Source organism: Strix aluco, chromosome 20, assembly GCF_031877795.1.
Source record: "Strix aluco isolate bStrAlu1 chromosome 20, bStrAlu1.hap1, whole genome shotgun sequence".
NCBI classification, from domain to species: Eukaryota; Metazoa; Chordata; class Aves; order Strigiformes; family Strigidae; genus Strix; species Strix aluco.
The window spans coordinates 15,480,555-15,499,964 of record NC_133950.1 but is presented as its reverse complement, the minus strand read 5'-3'; the positions used below and the strand labels follow the sequence as shown (position 1 = coordinate 15,499,964).

At 42.5% G+C, this 19,410-nt stretch overlaps 1 protein-coding gene across 8 annotated transcripts in view; it reads right to left on the bottom strand.

The window, feature by feature from the left end:
• The window catches only part of GAPVD1 (GTPase activating protein and VPS9 domains 1), a 31,551-nt gene that overhangs the window by 9,931 nt on the left and 2,210 nt on the right, over positions 1 to 19,410 (bottom strand). The window contains exons 1-17 of one of the 8 annotated variants that reach the window (XM_074846494.1): positions 18,911 to 18,952; positions 18,428 to 18,500; positions 12,000 to 12,215; positions 10,772 to 11,615; positions 9,438 to 9,524; positions 8,315 to 8,449; positions 8,004 to 8,193; positions 7,005 to 7,085; positions 6,011 to 6,171; positions 4,982 to 5,111; positions 3,986 to 4,111; positions 3,373 to 3,546; positions 2,931 to 3,125; positions 2,215 to 2,349; positions 1,517 to 1,636; positions 961 to 1,038; positions 464 to 837 (exon numbers count right to left, since the gene is read on the bottom strand). In XM_074846494.1, coding sequence (XP_074702595.1) covers positions 464 to 837; positions 961 to 1,038; positions 1,517 to 1,636; positions 2,215 to 2,349; positions 2,931 to 3,125; positions 3,373 to 3,546; positions 3,986 to 4,111; positions 4,982 to 5,111; positions 6,011 to 6,171; positions 7,005 to 7,085; positions 8,004 to 8,193; positions 8,315 to 8,449; positions 9,438 to 9,524; positions 10,772 to 11,615; positions 12,000 to 12,184 — 3,015 coding nt within the window. In that variant the 5' untranslated portion in view covers positions 12,185 to 12,215; positions 18,428 to 18,500; positions 18,911 to 18,952. Of the gene's footprint in view, positions 1 to 463; positions 838 to 960; positions 1,039 to 1,516; positions 1,637 to 2,214; positions 2,350 to 2,930; positions 3,126 to 3,372; positions 3,547 to 3,985; positions 4,112 to 4,981; positions 5,112 to 6,010; positions 6,172 to 7,004; positions 7,086 to 8,003; positions 8,194 to 8,314; positions 8,450 to 9,437; positions 9,525 to 10,771; positions 11,616 to 11,999; positions 12,216 to 18,427; positions 18,501 to 18,910; positions 18,968 to 19,410 lie in introns of those variants that run through there. The other 7 variants (XM_074846493.1, XM_074846496.1, XM_074846497.1 and 4 more) reach the window with 7 other exon arrangements.

Here is a 19,410-nt window from a genome sequence, read left to right as displayed (position 1 = left end):
TCAACATCAGGTTACGCTACATCGACTGTAAAAACAGAACTACGGCAGAGCACGGAAAGCCAGAGCAGATTACGTGAGAAATATCCCTCCTGAAGAGGGCAGCCTATAAATGCAAAACCAAAGACATGAAGAAACTCAGATTTCACTTCTTTCTTCTTTAAAGAAAATTACTTTTCAGGGTGCTGCAGCATTTTAAATCTAAACCCTACAACAAATTTATTTCTGAAGCCCCACTAAATTAAGTAAAGCTCATCCAGTCAATTTAACAGAAGCCAGATTCTTTTAAGCCACTCTGAACATCTGCAGCTTTAGCTTGTAAAACATTATTGGCCAACATTTAAAAGGTAACAAAAGTGCACTGTAATTCCTTGGCTAAACACATTTAATACCAGCTTTCTGGCATTCGATGCATGATTAAAGCGTGCACGCTAGAAAAAAATAAAAAGCTAAATAGAAGCCTTACCTCTCCCCTGGAGGAGTCTTTACTGGGAGACGAAGACGATGACTGCGATGCAGCCACCAGCACAGCTGCTCCGGCGCTGGGGGTCGGCATGGGGAGCTCCCTCTCCTCATTACCAGGCCGTCTGTTCCACCCCGGATCACTCATGGGTCTCCGAACCGAGGACACTATATCCGAGCTCCTGCTGCGCACTAGCCTCTCCGGGTAGGAGTGCCTCTGCTTGAACGCTTCTAAATCAGTCGGGATTAAAGTGTGAGACCCAAAGTTTGGTAACCGGGCCTCGTTACCTCCCATAGCCCCTTCCAAGATCGGTGGGTCCGGTGGTGGGTGAGAGGGTCTTGCATAGTGTACTTTAGGCCTTACTACAGCCGATACACCTGCGGTCATAAGCATAAAAGAAGTCACACACATTGCTTTCAAGATTCTTCCAAATTAGAGGTACTAACATAGAAGCATTGAAAATGCCTATTTTTTAAAACTGCTTATTCTTTCCAACTCACCCTCATTTGATGACAGAGGGTCAAACAATGCAAGCAAAGAATCTGTCTGAGAAGGAGGAGATGTCAACTGACTGGCTCCTGAAATACAGAACAAAAAAAAAAATAATGTTAGCGCTGTACCAAGAGCTACCTACACCATAAGGGACATTGGAAAAACAGCCCTCAGCAACAAAAGCTTACAAAACTTATATTGCAAAATATTTTTAAAGATATTCTTATATGCAAAGACCTCCGGAGTACACTGAAAAAGAACTATATCACAAAAGTGGGGAAATCGTGAGGAGCAGACCAATTCCAAAATGCAAGAGAACAGTCAATGTAATCTGAGTTAGGAAAAAGTGATCTCAGATCTGGTACCCAAGCTCCAGTACTATAAAATACTGGAGTCTCTTTGTCAAACAAATACAGTGCTAGCAAACAAGGAAAATGTTAAGCTTAGCCACCAGAACTTTGAAACTGGGAGAAATTGTAAAATTTAAGATTCTACAAATGTCATTTGTGAGACTTCAGTTATCGGAGATTCTAATTCTCATTTACAGGTAAGTAACTTACTTACCGTGGGCCGTTTCATCCATGTCAGGACTTGTCACAGAGTCTTTTCCCCCGAAGTCTGAGCTACACTCGGACCGGAGATCCTCAATCTTATTAGGAATATCTTCAGATGTTGCACTAATACCTTACACATAACAAAAGAAGCATCTGTAATAGTCTGAATTTCAGAGAAAAAGGAAGCAAAATCCTGAAGCTGTTAAAGCATTTGGTGAACACTGCAATACTCAAGTCCTAACGTACAGCGGCACCTAGAGACATTATGAATTTCTATACTCCTAAAAACCATTTTAGTTCTGCTCTACATCTTCAACTGTTTTAACATAACCGTGAATACATTTTGCAACGGGCATTAGAAAGACACTTCATTCTGTTAAATACTTCCTGAAAGGAAGAACTGAAGTAGATATATGCTGATTTACTTAAATAAAAACGTTGCGATAATAAAACTAAATGTAAGAAAGTTAGGAGTTTCTTCCAAATCAATACTCCAGTGCTAACCATTGCTATTGTAGCACAGAGTGTTCAACGCTCTGCTGCTTTTTTTTTATTTCTTCTGTAACATGAACAATTACTGCTTTGAAAATTCCAGAACGAGTACAAAACGTGACGAGTGAAATGATGTATAACCAAAGCAAGTGCAGCAAAGCAGATGCTGATCACGTTCTAAGGGAGCAGCATGTTTCCAGAGGCAATCAAACACACCTGATACGACGCTGAGGCCTGGCGTACTGGGCCGCGAACTGACCTCCCTCACATCGGTGTCATCAGATGTGCTACCCAGCCCAGAACAGCTTTCCAGTTCTTGTAGTCTTTCCTCCTGTTTTAAGTCTGGGGCCTCTACAAAAGGGAGACAGTGAAGAGTAGAGAGAAAAAGTATCATTACTCAATGCCATGCTCCCTTAATATTCACATACAGAGGGAAGGGGGGGACGTGTTGATTTAGTGTATTAAGTTCTAAGCTAACTCAACCACTTCAGCAAGTTTGCTCCCTACACAGAAGGCAGGACTGCACAGAGAGCACTGCTCTATTCTAAGAAGTTTTTACTGGTTTAAGTATTGTTATTTCTTACAAGACAAGAGTATACAGTCATATCTTCACTAACCAAAGGAAACCACGATCCTACACAGCCCTACTTAACACCACAGGGAAGGAAAACAAACAGAAGTTTGCTTTGCAATCCCTTCTCTCCCTTTTTGGCCCTTAAGAATTTCTTAATAACAGTAAATCTCTCACAATGCTTTCCATCTTCTCTCTGCCCAGGAACAGTTTGTTCTTTCCATATTCACAAACACTAACTTAACCCTAGGACAATAATTTCTCAAAGAAAGAGAGGAAGAGGCTGCTGTTTTGCATTACACACCTCTGGAAGAGTTCTGATTCATGCTAAAGAAATAAGAAAAACCTGCACGATTCTGACCTGAATCACTTGGTAATACTTCCACACTCCACGCCTCACTTGTGGTTTCTGATATGGTGGAACCTGTGCAGGGATCAAGCAACACGGATCCTGAACCTGGCAAACACAGCAAGCTGCCTAGCATGTTCTCTGCAGCTGCACCTGCAAAAGTAAAGCCGAAGCGTATAGCTAGATACAGGCTTCCTGAAGACAGCTCTAATAGGAGAGAAAAATAAGAACACATTTTAAGTGTCCTTAATAACCATGAAAGACACTGTTGAAAATATAGAAATGAGCAACCAAATATCACACAGGCCATGCACACAAAATCCTCCTACAGAAAAGCTCCAGTTTAATCAATGAAAACACACTTATTTAGAAAGAGAGGAGGAGGGCTCTGCAGCCTCACTATTTCAGAGCAAGCATCAAGCACTGTAACATACCAGATGTCCCACCAAGTTACCTGCTATTTCTTGCAAACGATCTTCATCAATATTTGGATCAAAGTCACTTCCCAAGACATCTGTACTCCAAGTTTCGCTCACAGTTTCTGATATATCTCTGTCATCAGTCAACCCCATCATATCACGGATTTCAAATTTACGGAGCTTGTCATCAAGGTTATCCTGAGTTGTGGCTATAATAAAAATAAGAAGTTCTCGATTTTTTGAAAGTCTTGTCCAATTACTTCTGATTGAAAAGTCTGTAAGAGTACATTATAGGAAAACAAACAAACAACCCACCCTCTGATTCTGTCAGGTAAGACAGTGTTTTACAGTAAGGCCTGTAAAGCCTCGGTGTCAAGCAAAACTTCACAAGCAGTTTCCTATAAAGGACTTATGCCTCAAAATTCCATGAGATTTCCTTTTCCTAACAATGGACTACAAGAAATATTTCTAGAAAAAAACCCCAAAAAACCACAAAACAAAGCCATAAATAAACGCAAGAGTGATCGCACAAGGAAAACTTTTACTTATTTTTTCCTGAACAAGTCAATTTTCCAATCTTTCGCCACAGAACTTCGGCTTCACCACCTACAGCACCCCAGGCACTTGTATGAGAGAATCTGCACCTGCCTTGCTCGTGCTCCAGCAGCTGCAGCGCTTCGACACCATTGCTGCCAGAGGGGCCTGCGCCGAGCTCCGACACCGACTCCCCTTCCAAATCCAGAGACGACACAGAGTTGGAGCGATTGGAAGGGCCTGTGAAAACAGATTTTACTGTACATCGGATTTGAGTGACAGTTCCTCAATATACAGCATTAACAATCCAGAACACAATTAACTAGAAAGGTGAAAAGAAATGAAGTAGCAGTTCCCATATAAGATACTGACTTGATGAAATAAATGTACATTTGCTCTACTCTTGATCCCTTTTCTATGGATATTTAACCCACACCATGATTTGTACTTCCCATGTTTAGAGTACCATACTAATTATAATAATCTACAAATACATTACCAGAAATGACTGGAATCTCACCATTACCATACTTAACCGCAACTAAAAAGTCAATACAGGCTTTGCCATTAGTTTATTTGTCCATGAATTTGTTTTCTTCTTTTGAGGAGAGAGCGAGCAAAAACTCAATTATGGAAGTTATACAAAATAATGTGTGCCGAGCGATCTGTACAAACCTCTTCACTCCCACAAATAAATCTGTGCTTTGTTGTGTCTGAGGTTCATATAAAGGAGCTGTCCAGAGTCCAGAAACTATTCTGAGATATGTAAGAGCATATTAAAACACGACAAAAAATAAGTCTGAGAAGTCTAGGTTAGATTATCTCATTAATTAGTACTACACTTAAATTTGAAAACAAAAAATAAATCCCTCTGTTTTCTCTTTCTACATACACTTAGTTTTTTTATTCCTAATTCTCAGACTCAGTTCTGCCTTTGCAGGTCAAAATTTAGCTCCAGACCTTTTTCTCTGAATGGCTCTCAGGGTCAAATAACACAGTCTTCAAAATGGCAAAGATGACATGCTGTATTTAACAGAAGTTCCTTTTATAGTTAAGGAAAAAAAAAAAAAAAAGGGACGAAACTTCTTCAAGACTTAAGTAGCCCTTCACCTTCAGATATTCCTTCCAGATTATCACTGCAGAGGGAAAAGCGCAAGGTTTTATCAGGTTTACCATGGAGTTTGTTTTCATCGACGGGGACATCTCCTTGTCCGCCATCTGCAAGCTGCATATTTAAGACCTGGAGAGTGGGGGAAAGAAACAAGACTTCCTTAAAATCATCTATTTTTCAGATAATTACACAGTAAACAAAACATTGCACACATTTTTTGCATTTTCTTCCCTACATGTTAATGACACAATCAAATTTCTAACATTCTGTTTGAAAAAAGACAGCTATCTCCAAAGTCAGAGCCTGGAGAGAATGTAGGTAACCAAGACATGAACATAAGGCAAGTCCTGATAATAACAGACCCACCAGCTCCCTCATCGCCCCAGCAGACTGATATAATATGGAAATGGATGGTTACGAGGCTGCAGAAGGAGATAATCCGAACTCCCAGGCAAGGCTGCAAAGCTGAAAGCAGCAGCTGTGCCACAGCTGGTGGAAGGAAGGGCTGTAAAGCCTTACGCCAAGCAACACAGTCTGCAGGCATTGGGGGCAACACGACCACAGCTCCACCCTCACAAGAAGCTGGGCCTCTGCCTTTCAAGTCTGAGCTGCCAAAACCATCAGGATCAGTGTTCCAGTTCTGTCATTCACCAGGGCCACTTCATCCAAAGGACAGAGCATGCAGAGAGAGAACTGAATCCGCTTCTTCAGGCTCAGAAACGATAGCCCAGGTTTGCTCTTAAGTGTGCTAGATGACACAGCCTCTTCATAAATCTGCCAGGTTCATTTTTCCTGCGTTAATATACTGCTTTTTGTACCTTGCAGATATACGAAGTGAGGGGAAAAAAACATCTAAAAAGGGAAATCTGAAAGCTACAACCCCCAAGTTCAGTAAAATGAAATAAGGATTTTAATTCCCATTCTGCATTTATTGCCCACATTTAGTGTCACAACTTCATTGTTCTGCTACTAGAGAACACAGAGGCTGTACTTTTCAAAATATCCGAGAGGTGACAGTTTTCACATACCTCGTTTTCTGACATCATTCCTGGAGTAATCTGTGGACCTGTCCCCAAAGAAATCACCAGCACTTCTTCCGGCTGAACTTCTGGAATAGTCTCCTGGGAGGATCCTTCATGATCTCCATGCTGATCCATTAGAATATTTGATCTACTTCTGCTACGAGTTGCTAAGAAAATATTTTGAAATATCCACATTAGAAAGCTTTCCTTTGTTTAAGGAGGAAGAAAAGACAATATGATGGAAATACAAAACGGCAATGTCTTGAATTAATAATATGCATACTAAATAAACTGACAAAATGAAAAGTCGTATTACACTTTCAGAGATGGAACTAGGGTTTGAATTTGAGTACTGAACTGTGAAAGAGCAAACTTTCAACATAAAAGTTTAGAGAAACAACATACACTATGTCCTGTTTGCCTACATGAATTCAGTGTATGCCAACCACAGAAAGACCCATAATAAATTGAGTAAATGAAGAAGTTTGTTACCAACAAAAAAAGGTCTATGTTCCTGTGGTTTATAACTCTAACTAATTTATTTAGAAGATTTTTTCTCCTAAAAAGCAGGGAAATCTTATTCTAACAGGTGTCTCATACCCAGACACACAATTCAACATCAGGTGGTTTACTCTGATTATTTTGTGAGTCTTTATTAGTCTTTTCAAGTAGCCTCACATTCCCACATTTGGCACCGTGGAAGGAAAAACACCCACGTGGAATTAAGATTTCTAAGTACGGCAGCGTGACGCCAGTTATTTCTTTATTTGATCTGGGGAAAACAAGGCAAATGTGCAGAAGTCACAGCCAAATTCTGATTATCACACAAAGGCACATATGTTTTTAAAAGCTACATGTACATAGGAAATGAGTCTCATACAGAAATCAATGAAGAAATCTGAAAAAGCAACTGATTGCCAAAGTAAACCAAAGGCATGCTTAAGTCATGTGTTATAAGTAAAAATTTCACAGAAAAGAATGGAAAGAGGGCATTACCCACCAAAAGGGGTTACTAGAGTTATATGAGCTGAAAGATTGGTAGCAGAAGTATCCCAGGCAGTAATGGCTGCCAATTGCTGTCCTGGATTTCGAAAGCATTAAAATGAAACAAAAGAAATAAAAACTTTGAGCAAAAACTATTTTATACCATAAAATTATCGCTGCTGTGCCACTACTTCATAGGCATAAGACCAGAACCATTCAGAAGCAGAGTTAAACCAACATGGGATAGGTTTGTTTTGGGGTTGGTTTGGGGGTTTTTTTTGCCACTTACAGGGCTCTATATGTTTCATCCTGTAACACACTTAACACCAAAGCTCTCAAATAAAAACATCCCATGTTGTCATATACATGTAAATATACAGTGAAGAAGAGTACCACACTTCCTAATTTAAGAGAAAGTATTATTGAAATGGAGGATTTCAAGACCCACAAATCCTATTCAAAAAGAGGACAAAAACCCAACAAACATAAAATTGCATTGCACTATACTAACAATTGGAATTAGACTGGGCAAATAATGGAGAAAGGAGAAAGCTTCTCTTCTCAGCACATACTCTTAAAAGTTCTGCTCTTGCTTTTTCATCCTCCTCCACATTTGCTCTTTTCTGAGCCACAAAAATTTTAAACTTATTCTCTCCCACTAACTAAATGTGATTGCTTCCATCTTACCACCTTCCTAAGCAATCTTCCCTCCTAGACCTGCTTCCCATCTTCAAACTTTCCCTTTATTAACACACTGCACTCTCTAGTGTGACTGCCAACCACTCCAGCGTTTTTCCCAAGTTCAATCCAGAGCGCTGAAGCTCACCGTACTTGCATCAGAAAGTAAGGAAGTTACCTGGCTTTCTATGCAAAAGAAAATTCTTCAACCTCTACACAGAAAAAGTAGGAACTGAAGGTGTAGTCAAAGAGCAGCCCCAAGAGATGACTGAAAAATGGCACAGAAAATGTATCAAGGTATCAGAAATCATGCAAGAAGTCTGCTTGCTCTCCTTACCTATTGGCAATCGATTTTTTTTGTTAGCTGGAGTAGTTGCAGGAGAAAGTTGTGGGGTGTTATATGGAGTCATTTCAAGGCTGCTGCTCTTCCCTGGTTTGTTCTGGGGTAAGTTTGCCAGCAAGTTTTCTAAAGCCATCCGATCTTCCTTAAGCTGATCACTCGACATTACATTCCGCATAAAGCCAACCTAAAAATTTACAGTTAGTGTTGATAAGAACCACAGCATAAATTATCAACCTTGTTTATCCTATCTGTAAACATATGGGGACGAGTTTATACTACTTCTTTTTAAGAACGTAAGGTATTACCAGAGTAGTCAGCTGGCTGTAGGTCATGTACACCACGGTTCTACTCAACCCCTCCAGAAGGTTGACAGAAGACATTGGAGGAGTTTCAACTGCACGCCCATCAATAACTACATCCAGGAAAGCAGCAACACAGCTCTGCGAAGAGAAGAAATATTTTAAACGAGACACCACTTGCTAGAGTTTGGAAAGAACATAAGTCACAACAAGAGTTAAGTAGTTTACATAACGATGTCAGTTTTCCTTCCTACTTTCAAAATCTTAGGATAAAATACCACCTATCATTAAAATCACTGAAGAGCAAGCAAGGAAAGCATGCAGATAGTTTTGGTGTTTCCTTCATTCCTTTTCTGCAATCAAAAGTGTTACTTAAGTGTCTCCTTACAATTTTTTAAAAAATTTAAAACTGTTTTATGGCTAATAAACTGCCCCTTCCTGAAGAATGCACTGAGCATAGACTAAAAGTGAAATAAGGAAGCAACACACAATATCACTTTCTAATCTGATTGAATGTTACTTGTATAATAAATGTGTAACTTTGTGTGCTGACTGTGTAACAATTATAATTAGCAACAACCTGGAAGTTACACAGCAAATCAAGAGTTTTTTAAGCATATGACAATACATCAAAGTTCATTAGTTTCACTGTTCCTCCAAGGAAGCTAACTTCAGTATCACTATGGATGATTCACACTAACAAAGGAAAAGCTGAACAAAAAAGCCAAACTATACAAAAAAGGAACAGAAGCCACTTGCACTAACAAATTACTTGGTGTTAAACCAGATTTCATACAAAAGTTGTCTTCAGATCAAAGTGTTTTCTTTAGGTTCAGCAGAAAATCCACAGACAGTACTTCAGCATTTCAGTTTAAAAGGTAACTTGCTTTTGTTTCTCTTTTGTATTTTCTTTTAAGAAGTATGATGTCGGAGTACAAGCAAGAACCCCAACCCTTTATTCCAATACTCAAGATTTTGTTCACAGCTTTGTGCAGGATTTAACCTGCTTTTCAGTACACATAACTTGGAAGTTCAACGCTTAGTAAGTCCTTTGCAATGTCTGAAAAAAGAGGCTGCAGAAGGATGAAGCATACACACAAGTCTTAACTTTTTTTGTCTGGATTCTTACTTTGTCAAATTTAGCAAGGTTGCTCTTCAAACGTGGATCTCCCTCTTCAGAACCTGTCATTGCTAATTGCTGCAGAAGCCTCCCAACCTGAAAAAGAAGTATGAAGAATAAGCATTTCAAAACAACATGATGGATCCGATTATAAAATCCTCCTCCATTCTGACTTTTTTTTCATTTAATACTCTGAGAAATACTTCTGGCTCAGCGGACAGAGCCTTGTACTTGCTTTCACGGCAGAAAAAATGCAAGAAGCTTTAGAAAAAAAGCGGCCATTGCATTTAACAAGAAAATCTGCACACGCAGTATGCTGCGAGCATCCATACTTCCCCCCTTCCCAGGAACAAAGCATGTTTTGTTTTTACAACACGTCAGAATTGAGAGTTGAATCTAGGTCATCTTAAACCTAGAGATTTTAAAAGGCTGGATATATTTTACTAAGAATATACTGGAGGAAAAAAAATAGCAAGAGGGCTAACCCTTGTTTCAAAGCATATATTCCTTATTAAAACTGAGAGTTGTTTTGCAGTTGGAGATTAAGGAGTCGCCACCTGCAAGCTCTGCTTGCCACACCAGCGGTGACACGGGAGAGGATTGCTAATGTCTTTTAGAAAAGCACTGGCCAGGCCCTGTCAGTAACAGTCCAGTGAGTAAAACTCACCAAACGATTACACTGAGAGAATCACTCACTGTCCAGTTTATAGACTGCATCAAACAGCAGGTTTTGTTCCTTGTGTGGGGAATATCCCGAGTCAGACAAGCACTGCTTCATACCTTCAGACCACACCTCTACACACCATCATTAAATTGCCCAAGTATTTCCACAAAGACAAAAATTCGTCATGAGGGCTGGGGAATACTCTAAAGTCTAATGAAACAGTAGATAGCTACCCACCAGAAACACTGGTCATTACTGCCAGGCAGGAAGGTTTTTTCAGCAAAATATTTCATTATTTTGTGCAATAGCCGGCATAATGTTTAACATTAGCAAGAACTGCACAACATTCCTTTTACACACATTCCAGAATTCACCTTATAGTCACTTTTACACTTTGGCTTCCATCCCTTATAAGAGCTTTTATAAAGTACATTTGCAACTCTTCTAAGAGATAAAGGAATACATGCTGTCATATTTTTAAGTCAGTATTTTAAGCAAAAGTTAAACTTTAGAACACACCTTTTCAGCAATTAACAGAAATATTTTGTTAGCATCCATCTTATGGGTAGGAGGGACAGTACCTTTACCTTTACTGTAGTAACATCAGTTCTAGTGGAAAAAAAAAGGCCAAGAACATTCATACTTTTTTTTTTAAAGACCACTTCAAAGTGAATCCTACCTGCATCAGATTAAATCTTGCCACCTCATTTATAGGAGCATCAGAAATTATCCCGTACTGTTCTGGGTTAACAATTGCAGGACAGATGAAACACGCTAGAAGAAGATCTGTGCACATTGCTCTGACCTCCCCAACCTCCAGCCTGTCTACACACGAGAGCGTTTTGTACATCTGTGACACAATCCATCTCAAGCTGTGAGGAAAACAGTAAGTGTTTTGTTTGAGATAGCCAATGAATTTGTTCACCAAGGTCACCAGCTTGGCCTCATTGGAGTCAACCATTTCTTGGACTCTCTGCTTGAACTTTTCTGTGCCTTTCTCTCCAAATAACTTTTCCTGTTGTACTGGGGAGAATCTCTCAATTAACTTGTTTGGATCAGTTTCCAGGTGGTCTTCATCTTCAACCAGAAGCTGCATGATTGGCTCATGTAAAGTTGCAGTAAGAAAGAGTTTTGCAGAAAAGAGTCCTTCAGAGAAAAGTTTGAACAAGATGCTGAACGCACAGGTGCCTCGTCTCAACAGTCGCCGAGGGTTGTCGCTCTCCTTGAGTTCAAACTCAATCAAGTAGCGGAGGACCTGCAGGAGGTAGCTCTCATCCTCCTGCATGATGCAGTTGCCATAAATGGAGGTGAAGACTGTGTGGATGACGCTCTGAGTGTTGTCCTGGTTGAGCTTCTCTCCGGCAACCAGGCAGGATGCTATAAGCCTAGGGTTCTCTCTCAATCTGTTTAGGAATTCTCCGTAAGCAGTCTCCTGAAATCCCAGCTGCTTATATCCATCCACAAACTGCGTGTCCTCCAGGATTTTAGCATGCTGGCAACATTCAGCAGGAGAAGCTTCAGCACTTTAAAGAAAAACATTGAAACAGTTTAAGTAACTCTTAAGCAAACAAACTTCATCAAAGAGGCCATGTGCTCAATCTATTAACAAGACTACCACCCAAGAAAAAAGTCTTCCAATATAGTTAATACAAATGTTTTGCAAGTTCAGCAATAAGGAGAGTTTGTTCCCGTAAACTACAAACAGAAGCAAAACACATATATTAAATAAAGGTAGTTTAAACAGCCAACAAGTAAGGTTCAGGTGAGTCAGATTCCCTAGTTGAGATTCGCTTTAAAACTTTACCTTTTTTATGATTAGTACAGCAAAGGACTCCAGTCACTAAGTGTGAAAAATCTGATGGATCTGCTACAATTCACGGAAGTTTAGAAGTTTAGGTTCTCCTCACCTTGTTATGATCAGTCTGTCCAAGTTAATCCTCTGCTGCTTGGAAATCCATGCTGTGCGGTACAGCTTCTCAGCCGTCTTCAACACATCTGCATTGAGCCTCTGGATAAGTTGCTTTTCCGAGTTCACATAGAGCCGCTCCTGCTTGAGGTGGTGAGCCAGCGTGTGGATATCCAGCTTCACCATCTTGGGCAGCCAGCGGGTTACACAGCACTCACTGAAAGAACAAACGTGGAACAGGTGAATTCCAACAGTTAGGGAACAGTTCTGTCAGTCCCAAGGAAGTGGTAAGCAGGTCATAAACTTACACTTAGCAGTAAATACTGCTGCGTCCCTTCCATGTTAGCATAGTGATCCCCAGCCCACCACTGAACAACCGAGTCACTCTTTCTTAATGCAAGGTTTCCTGATTGCCAATTTCATTAACGCCTCGTTACGTCAGCACATCAAGGACACTCGCATAGGAGCAAATGATATCTTCAGCTCACGCTCATGAACGGAAGCAGTAACGCAGCGCAGCGCTACAGAACTCCCGCACCACACCTCCAGTGCCAAGGCAAGAAACTGGCTGTTACTTGGAGAGACGTGGCCCTTGCTGCAGCTCAGGTGACACAAGCTCAGGGGGGTGAAGACGAGCCCCATTCCGACTGTCTGGTGAATCGGCAAAAAGATTTCTGCACTTACCACCTTGTCCTAAAGCATGCCCACATAAGGCAGCGCTACCCAAATACTTGGGTGTGGTTATCTCTGGCCTGTTAAAACAAATGCCCTCCCTCATCTATGTATAAGCAGCACCAAGCTTCCAACATTGGTCTTTTCTACTAAAAAATTTTAACTAATAATAATATTACTAAGTTTAAAAATAATGATAAAATCAAGGAGTATCAACACCCAGATAAGGCAGAAGTGAGAAGTCTGGAGACTTTGCTCAACAGTAGAATTCATTTAGAAAAAATTCCTCAAATATTTCAATTCAGAAGAATATTTCTTTGGGCCACAATCCAAAAAATGTTGTTTTTTAAAGAGAGAAAACCTGAAACAAGAGTAGGCTTTCATAGCACATCAGGGACAAAAATCTGCACAAGATACTATTATGTCTCAATGTAACACCAGTTCTACCTTCATAATTAGAAAACATCTTAGTTACCAGTTAGATAAACAAAGAGTACCACACCATTCAAACCAAGTTCAAGGAGTTAATCTATCTAAGAATTAACTCTGTGGGAGAAAAAAATACATCAACTGCATTAATGCTGACAAGGGAAGGGGTCGAATCATGCAGATCAGATTATGTTTCCACGGAATTAATGATTAACTGCTTTATGTCTTCTTCCCCACCAGAATTAACAGCCATACCAGCTAATTTGGGAAGAAAAAGGGTTTGATCCAGATATAATCTGTAACAGCTCTCCGTCAGATGTATTGGTAATGGATGTATGTCAGAGCTGTCAAGGGATCTGGCGATCAAGGATCAAAGCCATACTACAGCTAAACGAAAAACTCACTTCCTGCAGCCCGTAGTGATTTGAGAGGAGCCTTGCTCCACAAAACCATTCAGTCCATGCGTGAGAAACTACAAATAATGTACCATGCACTGCCCTAATCTCTCCCCTTTTAGTGTTTTAAAGATCTGTGGTTCACTGCTAGGCGTAGCAGATGATCCACTCTGAAGAATACAGATTAGCACCCTAATTAGGCACAGGTTTTACATTTGTTGGGTTTTTTTCAGTGTGTGGAGAAAGCCTGATAACCAGGTGCATTGACAGCCATCACTGCTCCCTGCATCTGTAATTAAGTGCTTTCATCTATAGTTTTAACCTCACAACCAAAACCCTAGCAGAGATGAAAAGAGATGCTGTCACAAGTCTTTATGCATAAAAAATGGCAATCTTACCACACCTGATGGTTTAAAGGCCATTCCTAGCAAATACAGACAACTGTGTGTATAAAGCGCGCTCTCTCAAAAAATCCCCCCAAAACAACTCAAAAAACCCATATAAATACACCCAGCCACCCTCAGCAGTGGTTACAGCTCATGCAGCCAAAGATGAGGTTAAGGAACTTGAAGGACGCACTAATTCAGATGTTTTTAACTGGGACGGTCTCAGAGAAATTATTAGAAAAAGAATCACTGATGTTACTGCCAAAGTTCTTTGAGAAACAACAACTTCTCACAACAAATTTATTTTTAGCCTCAGAATTTAAGGACTCGCAAAAAAACAGCATTAAACTTGATACTGCCTGCAAACACAGTAGCAAGTAGTTCCCCTTAGGCTGAGCTACTGATACCAGCCAGGGAAGAGGAGTTGCATCCATAAACACACACACACACGAGATCTGCAGAACTACCTTCTGTCTTTTCAGACGCTTTCCCCTGTAAGGCTGTACTTAAGAGTTGCTCATAGTTTATCAAACCATAACAGTTTTATAAACAGCTGACGTTTTCCACTTCAAGGTGTCCACCCACAGGCCCCACATTTCTGGACAGAAAGTCAGTCCAAGCGCTTCTGCTTGTGAGCAGGTTTTGGGAAGGAAGAGGGGACCCACATGGGGTACCCCCTGTCAACAGCCTGCTGACTTCGCCCGCATTCCCAGGCCTTTGCTTTGCCAAATTTCAAAACAAGTTTCTATTTTTGTGTCACTTGTTATGAACACATTGAACAGTAGGCAAGCCAATTAAACAGCCTCTGGGGTGTCTCATATACTTACAAGTAAAGTGATTTCTCTCACTGTTTCACTCAGACTATCCTTTTTTTTTTTTTTTTTTTTTTTTTTAAACTAAAGAAGGTGTTCTCAGCATCAGGGATGGGCTAAGCACTCTGACAGCTTTCAGCCTCTGAGCTAGGACTGTGCTTTTCTCCCCTGGCCCGCAGGTGGGAGTGAACTCCAAAAGCCCAGTCAGCAAAAGGGACAAAGGCGTCCTGGAAACAATATACTTTTTCTGGTAAGTTATGATTATCAAAACAGGAGTTAAATTACTGGTAACCTTTTCTGGAGCTACAGACAATTCAAATAAAGAAATAAAAAACCCAGTTAACACTCAGAAAGCAAATACGACTCCCACACAGTCGAGTCCTAGTATACAAGCATATAATCCACCTGTCCAGTGAACAAGGGCAGCAAAACAGGAGAAAAGGTCAGACTACTGCAAAACAATATTGTACTATTTGTGATGCCACCTGGAAAAAAAAAAAAAACCCAAACAGTCTGAGCTTCGCACATACTCAGAAAGTGAAGTTACCACCTAACACACAAACAATTGGGGCATCTCCTGGTTGAGCCTCACAGCCATTAAACAGAGACAGGGAAGCACCGAGTAACTGTGAAGTTGCACACTGCTGTGCATTCTAGTTTTTTGTAAACTAATTGTCACTGAGAACTTCAGGCCGAAACAGAACAAGGCTCCGAAGATTACCATTGCCTGCATCTGCACTTCCAAAGATACTGGTCCCATGACTACTTGATAATATCCTATCAATCGGCTGCTACCCACGTGTCTGTCTTATCAGTCTCCTACTGCAGAACACCAGAAATAAGGAAAGCAAGAGGCAAATTGATTTGGAACTGAACCACAGCAGGTTAGCAAGTACCACTGCTGTGTCAAGGACCTTGAAAATCCCCAGGATTTTCCTGTCAATCTGCAGGAAGTCAACTGCATGACAGCAGTTTTTACCCTGCAAGAAAAAGGGATCAGCAGCTTCCCCATCTTTATAATCCTCCACAAAAATGAAACTAATCTGATTGCTAGTGATTACTACTGAAATACACCTCTGTGAAGAGGAATGCCTCATTCACTCCCATCTACCAGTTTTTAAAAACTAATTATTCTGAAGTCACACAAGGACAGCAAGCAACAGTGCAAACAACTTTTGTCTTCCCCTTAAGCTTCTGGCAGACATTTGAGAATACTGGAGGTGTAAAGCAGGTAGTTTAATACCCACGGTACTGCAGCAGGCTTCAGATGGGCTCTAAAGAAAACTTGCAGCATGGTAAAGAAAACCAAAAAAAAATGAGTAGAGCAAGATGCACACACTATTACTCTCCTCAGAAATTGATATTATTAACACAGCCTGTCTTGAAAGAAGAAACTGTTGTACCACTAACAGACCTACAGGACACAGCGCTCCCCTCCAAAAACCTCCTCCCTTTACGATCAGTACAGAGAGACGCCAGTCGCATCCTCTGACCAGGCTACACAACACTCACCCCACGCCCGCGCTCGGGACAAGGGCTTTAGCAGCAATTCGCCACAGTTACGTATCTGGTGACACACCACAGAAGGCAGCGTTAGAGCAGAGCCAGCGGCCACAGCTTCAGCCAGTACAGAACGTTGTTTGCGAGATTACTTTATCAGTTTCTCACACACACAATGGTGCCCACCATAACCAGCTACCTGGTTTATGACCACCACACACCACCCTTGAAATAACAGATGTCTGTACGTAGCTGTGTAAAGGAGACAGCTTAGGAAATTTAGATACCCAACAGTCTGCTGGGGCTGAAGAAACAACAGATATCAAATAGCTCCTGCTGTGTGCAAATTATTTTTCAATCCTGGCAATTTCATTTTGATATGAAAACATTAACATTTTTTTCCAGTTATTTCAAGACTGCTTAGTAACCTACTAAGAGCTGTGACACAGTAAAAGAAACTTAGCACAGCTGAAACCATTTCACTTCACGATGCTCCACCATATCAACAACAAAGACCGCATGACCTGCCAGCATCGAAGATGTTTTGCCCTGCCAACAGCATGACAGAAGTTTGTTCAGAACCCAAGATAATCTGTGCCTTTGGTGAATAGAGGACATAGGCTGCAAGTCCTGGAAAACACTACGTATAATCTTTAGTTACTGAACTCCATCTTACAAAGTATGTGGTTTGTACTGCGGCATACAGGACAAGAGACATCTCTGTTGACTATTTCTGCAATTCAGCTGACAGAAAAGAGATTAAATAAAGTAGTAAATACTGCTAGTACACCAGACTCTTCTTCCTCCTCCAGCATTTCCTGCTCAAGGTTATTTGCTCCTCCTGAGTCTCACTACGCAAGACTCAACTTCCAAAGCAAGTTTGGGCAGATCTAACGTAGGCAGGGCAGGGCAAGGCAAAACTGAAATCACTCTGTCTTACTGCAAAATAATTCCTCAGCAAGCTTGAATAGCTCCCATGCTAATCCACCCCACATGAAGTACCTCTTTCTTCATTAATAGCAATAACTAACTAGCCTTATTTCTTTATATAAGCTAACAGCCTATCTCTCGAAGTTGAGCTAAAAAAATTCACTTTTCAGTAAGATAGTTCACCATGACCTAGGCCTTACCTCCTGAACTCTCACGTTACAACACCCACCATCTCAAAACACGCGTACAACACGCGAAATGCGCTTCAATTTGCTACAGTTCAACTATCTAATCAATATTAATAAGAAACTCATACCTCAGGTTTGTTTCTGCCCAGCAGCTAGCACCGAACATACTGTGTACCCAGCAAGAGCTGTGTGCGAGGAGCACCTCGCTTCTCATGTCCCTTAACAGAACTTACCAGGAACGCACGGGATCAGCTGGCTACTAAATTATCTATTACAGTATTGCTGTGTTGCATAAAATCAACAAAAGCGTATAACCATGTTAGAACCTACTCCAGCCGCTCGTGATGCTAGAAAGAAGGGTTTCCCTTACGTGAGGAGTCACACTAATAAACTTTTAGTCAGAAGTGCAGAACGTGAAAGCGCTCAAACTGACAAAAACAACCTGCTCCCAGCCCCTTCTCTCTTGAGTAGCTCCCTTCCTCATCGTGAAACATTCCATCCGCGGTCCACCATGAAGGGTAACTGCTACGAAGGGCAGAGTATATTCTCCAGGACCTGACAATCTCACAACAAAACCCTTGTGTGAAGTATCTTAAATATTTTGGCACCCTCCACGGCAGCAGCAGTTTAGAAGTCCGTTTCCTAAAATCACCATCCTGCTGCTTTTACAGAAGCGTGGTATTTCAGATTTTGCATCCCGTCTGTGCCACTGCCCCCCTCCATCACCTTCAAACTGCAGCTTCTACTTGCGAGTTAACTCATCGTCCACAAAAACAGCATTCTACCTATCAGTGCGTGTAGCGGCACATGCTCGGTTTGAGAGCTCGATCGTAACAGCTCTCTGCCTTCCGAGCACAGTATCATGACTTTGCAAGAAAAAAGGCAGATACTCGCTTGATCAAGTTCTTCAGCGTTAAGGGTCTCTCAGTAACAAAAAAGGGAAGTCACGGTGCGCGTCAAGCTACAAGTTTTAAACCTGCATTAACACAAAAGCCATAAAGGAGAGACGCCGGCGACGATCACGCCGAGCCGCTTCGACAGCGCCTGGTTGCCCAATCCCACCGTGGCCAAGAGCAGAGAGGGCCCCAGCTGCCAAGTGCTTCAATTTTTGGAATACCTCCGCAAACCTCACGAACTACCGGTTCTCAGCCACTAACATGGCAGGTAGGACCGGCTCCGGCCGGAGGCAGCTGGCAGAGAAGAGAAGGCACCGATAAACACACTCGAGGAAATCTTACGGCCAAGTTCGCTCCGTGCCCCCCGCCGCTCCCAGGGCGCCAGCCTTCCCCCCGCAGACCCCGCGCCCGGCCCCGCACAGCCCTCGCTCCCGGGGTTACGGATAAATAAAGCGATACAGCCTGCCCGCCCCCCCGGGGCTCGGGCTGCCCCCGCGCTGCCCGCCTTCCCGCCCGCTGCCCTGAAAAACCGACGGGTTTTGTCAGGCCCCGGGCCGGCGGGCGGGCTGCGGGGCGGCCTGGCCTCGCCTTCCTCCCGCTCCCCGACCCTCCTCCTCCTCCTCCTCCTCCTCCTCCCAGCAACGCGGCGGGGTGGGGGGAAGCCAAAGCGGCGGCGCGGAGGGGGGGAGGATCGCGCCCCTTACCCGGCCAGCGCCCCGGCTCCGCCGCCGCCCGGCTCCCGCTGCGGCCCCGGGCCAGGCGCGGCGCGGCACTGCGCAGGCGGCGGGCGGGAACCGCGCCCGCGCTCCTGGGACTTGTAGTCCCTCGGCCGGCGACTGGTAGTCCCGGGGCCGGGGGCTTGGAGTCCCGGGGCCGAGCAGAGCGCGGGGAGCTCCGCCGCCGACCCCCTGCTCCGCCCGGGCCCGACCCATGCGATGGAGCATCCACCCCCCCCCAAAACCCAGCGCTGAGTCCTATCCTCCTCATTCCTCCCCCCTCGCTGTATGTATTTTATTTTTAAATAGTGCCTTTATTTAGCCCATGCCCGCTTTTCACCCTGTCTATTCTTGGAGGGGAGATTTCGAGGTGGGTTTGGGGCTTGGTCGGGTTGTGTCAGGGGGATTGGCCACCGCGCCAGCTCTTCACGCCGTGGTGAAGCCGACCCCTCTCGAAGAGGGGATTTAGGTCGCCGGCACTTGTCTAT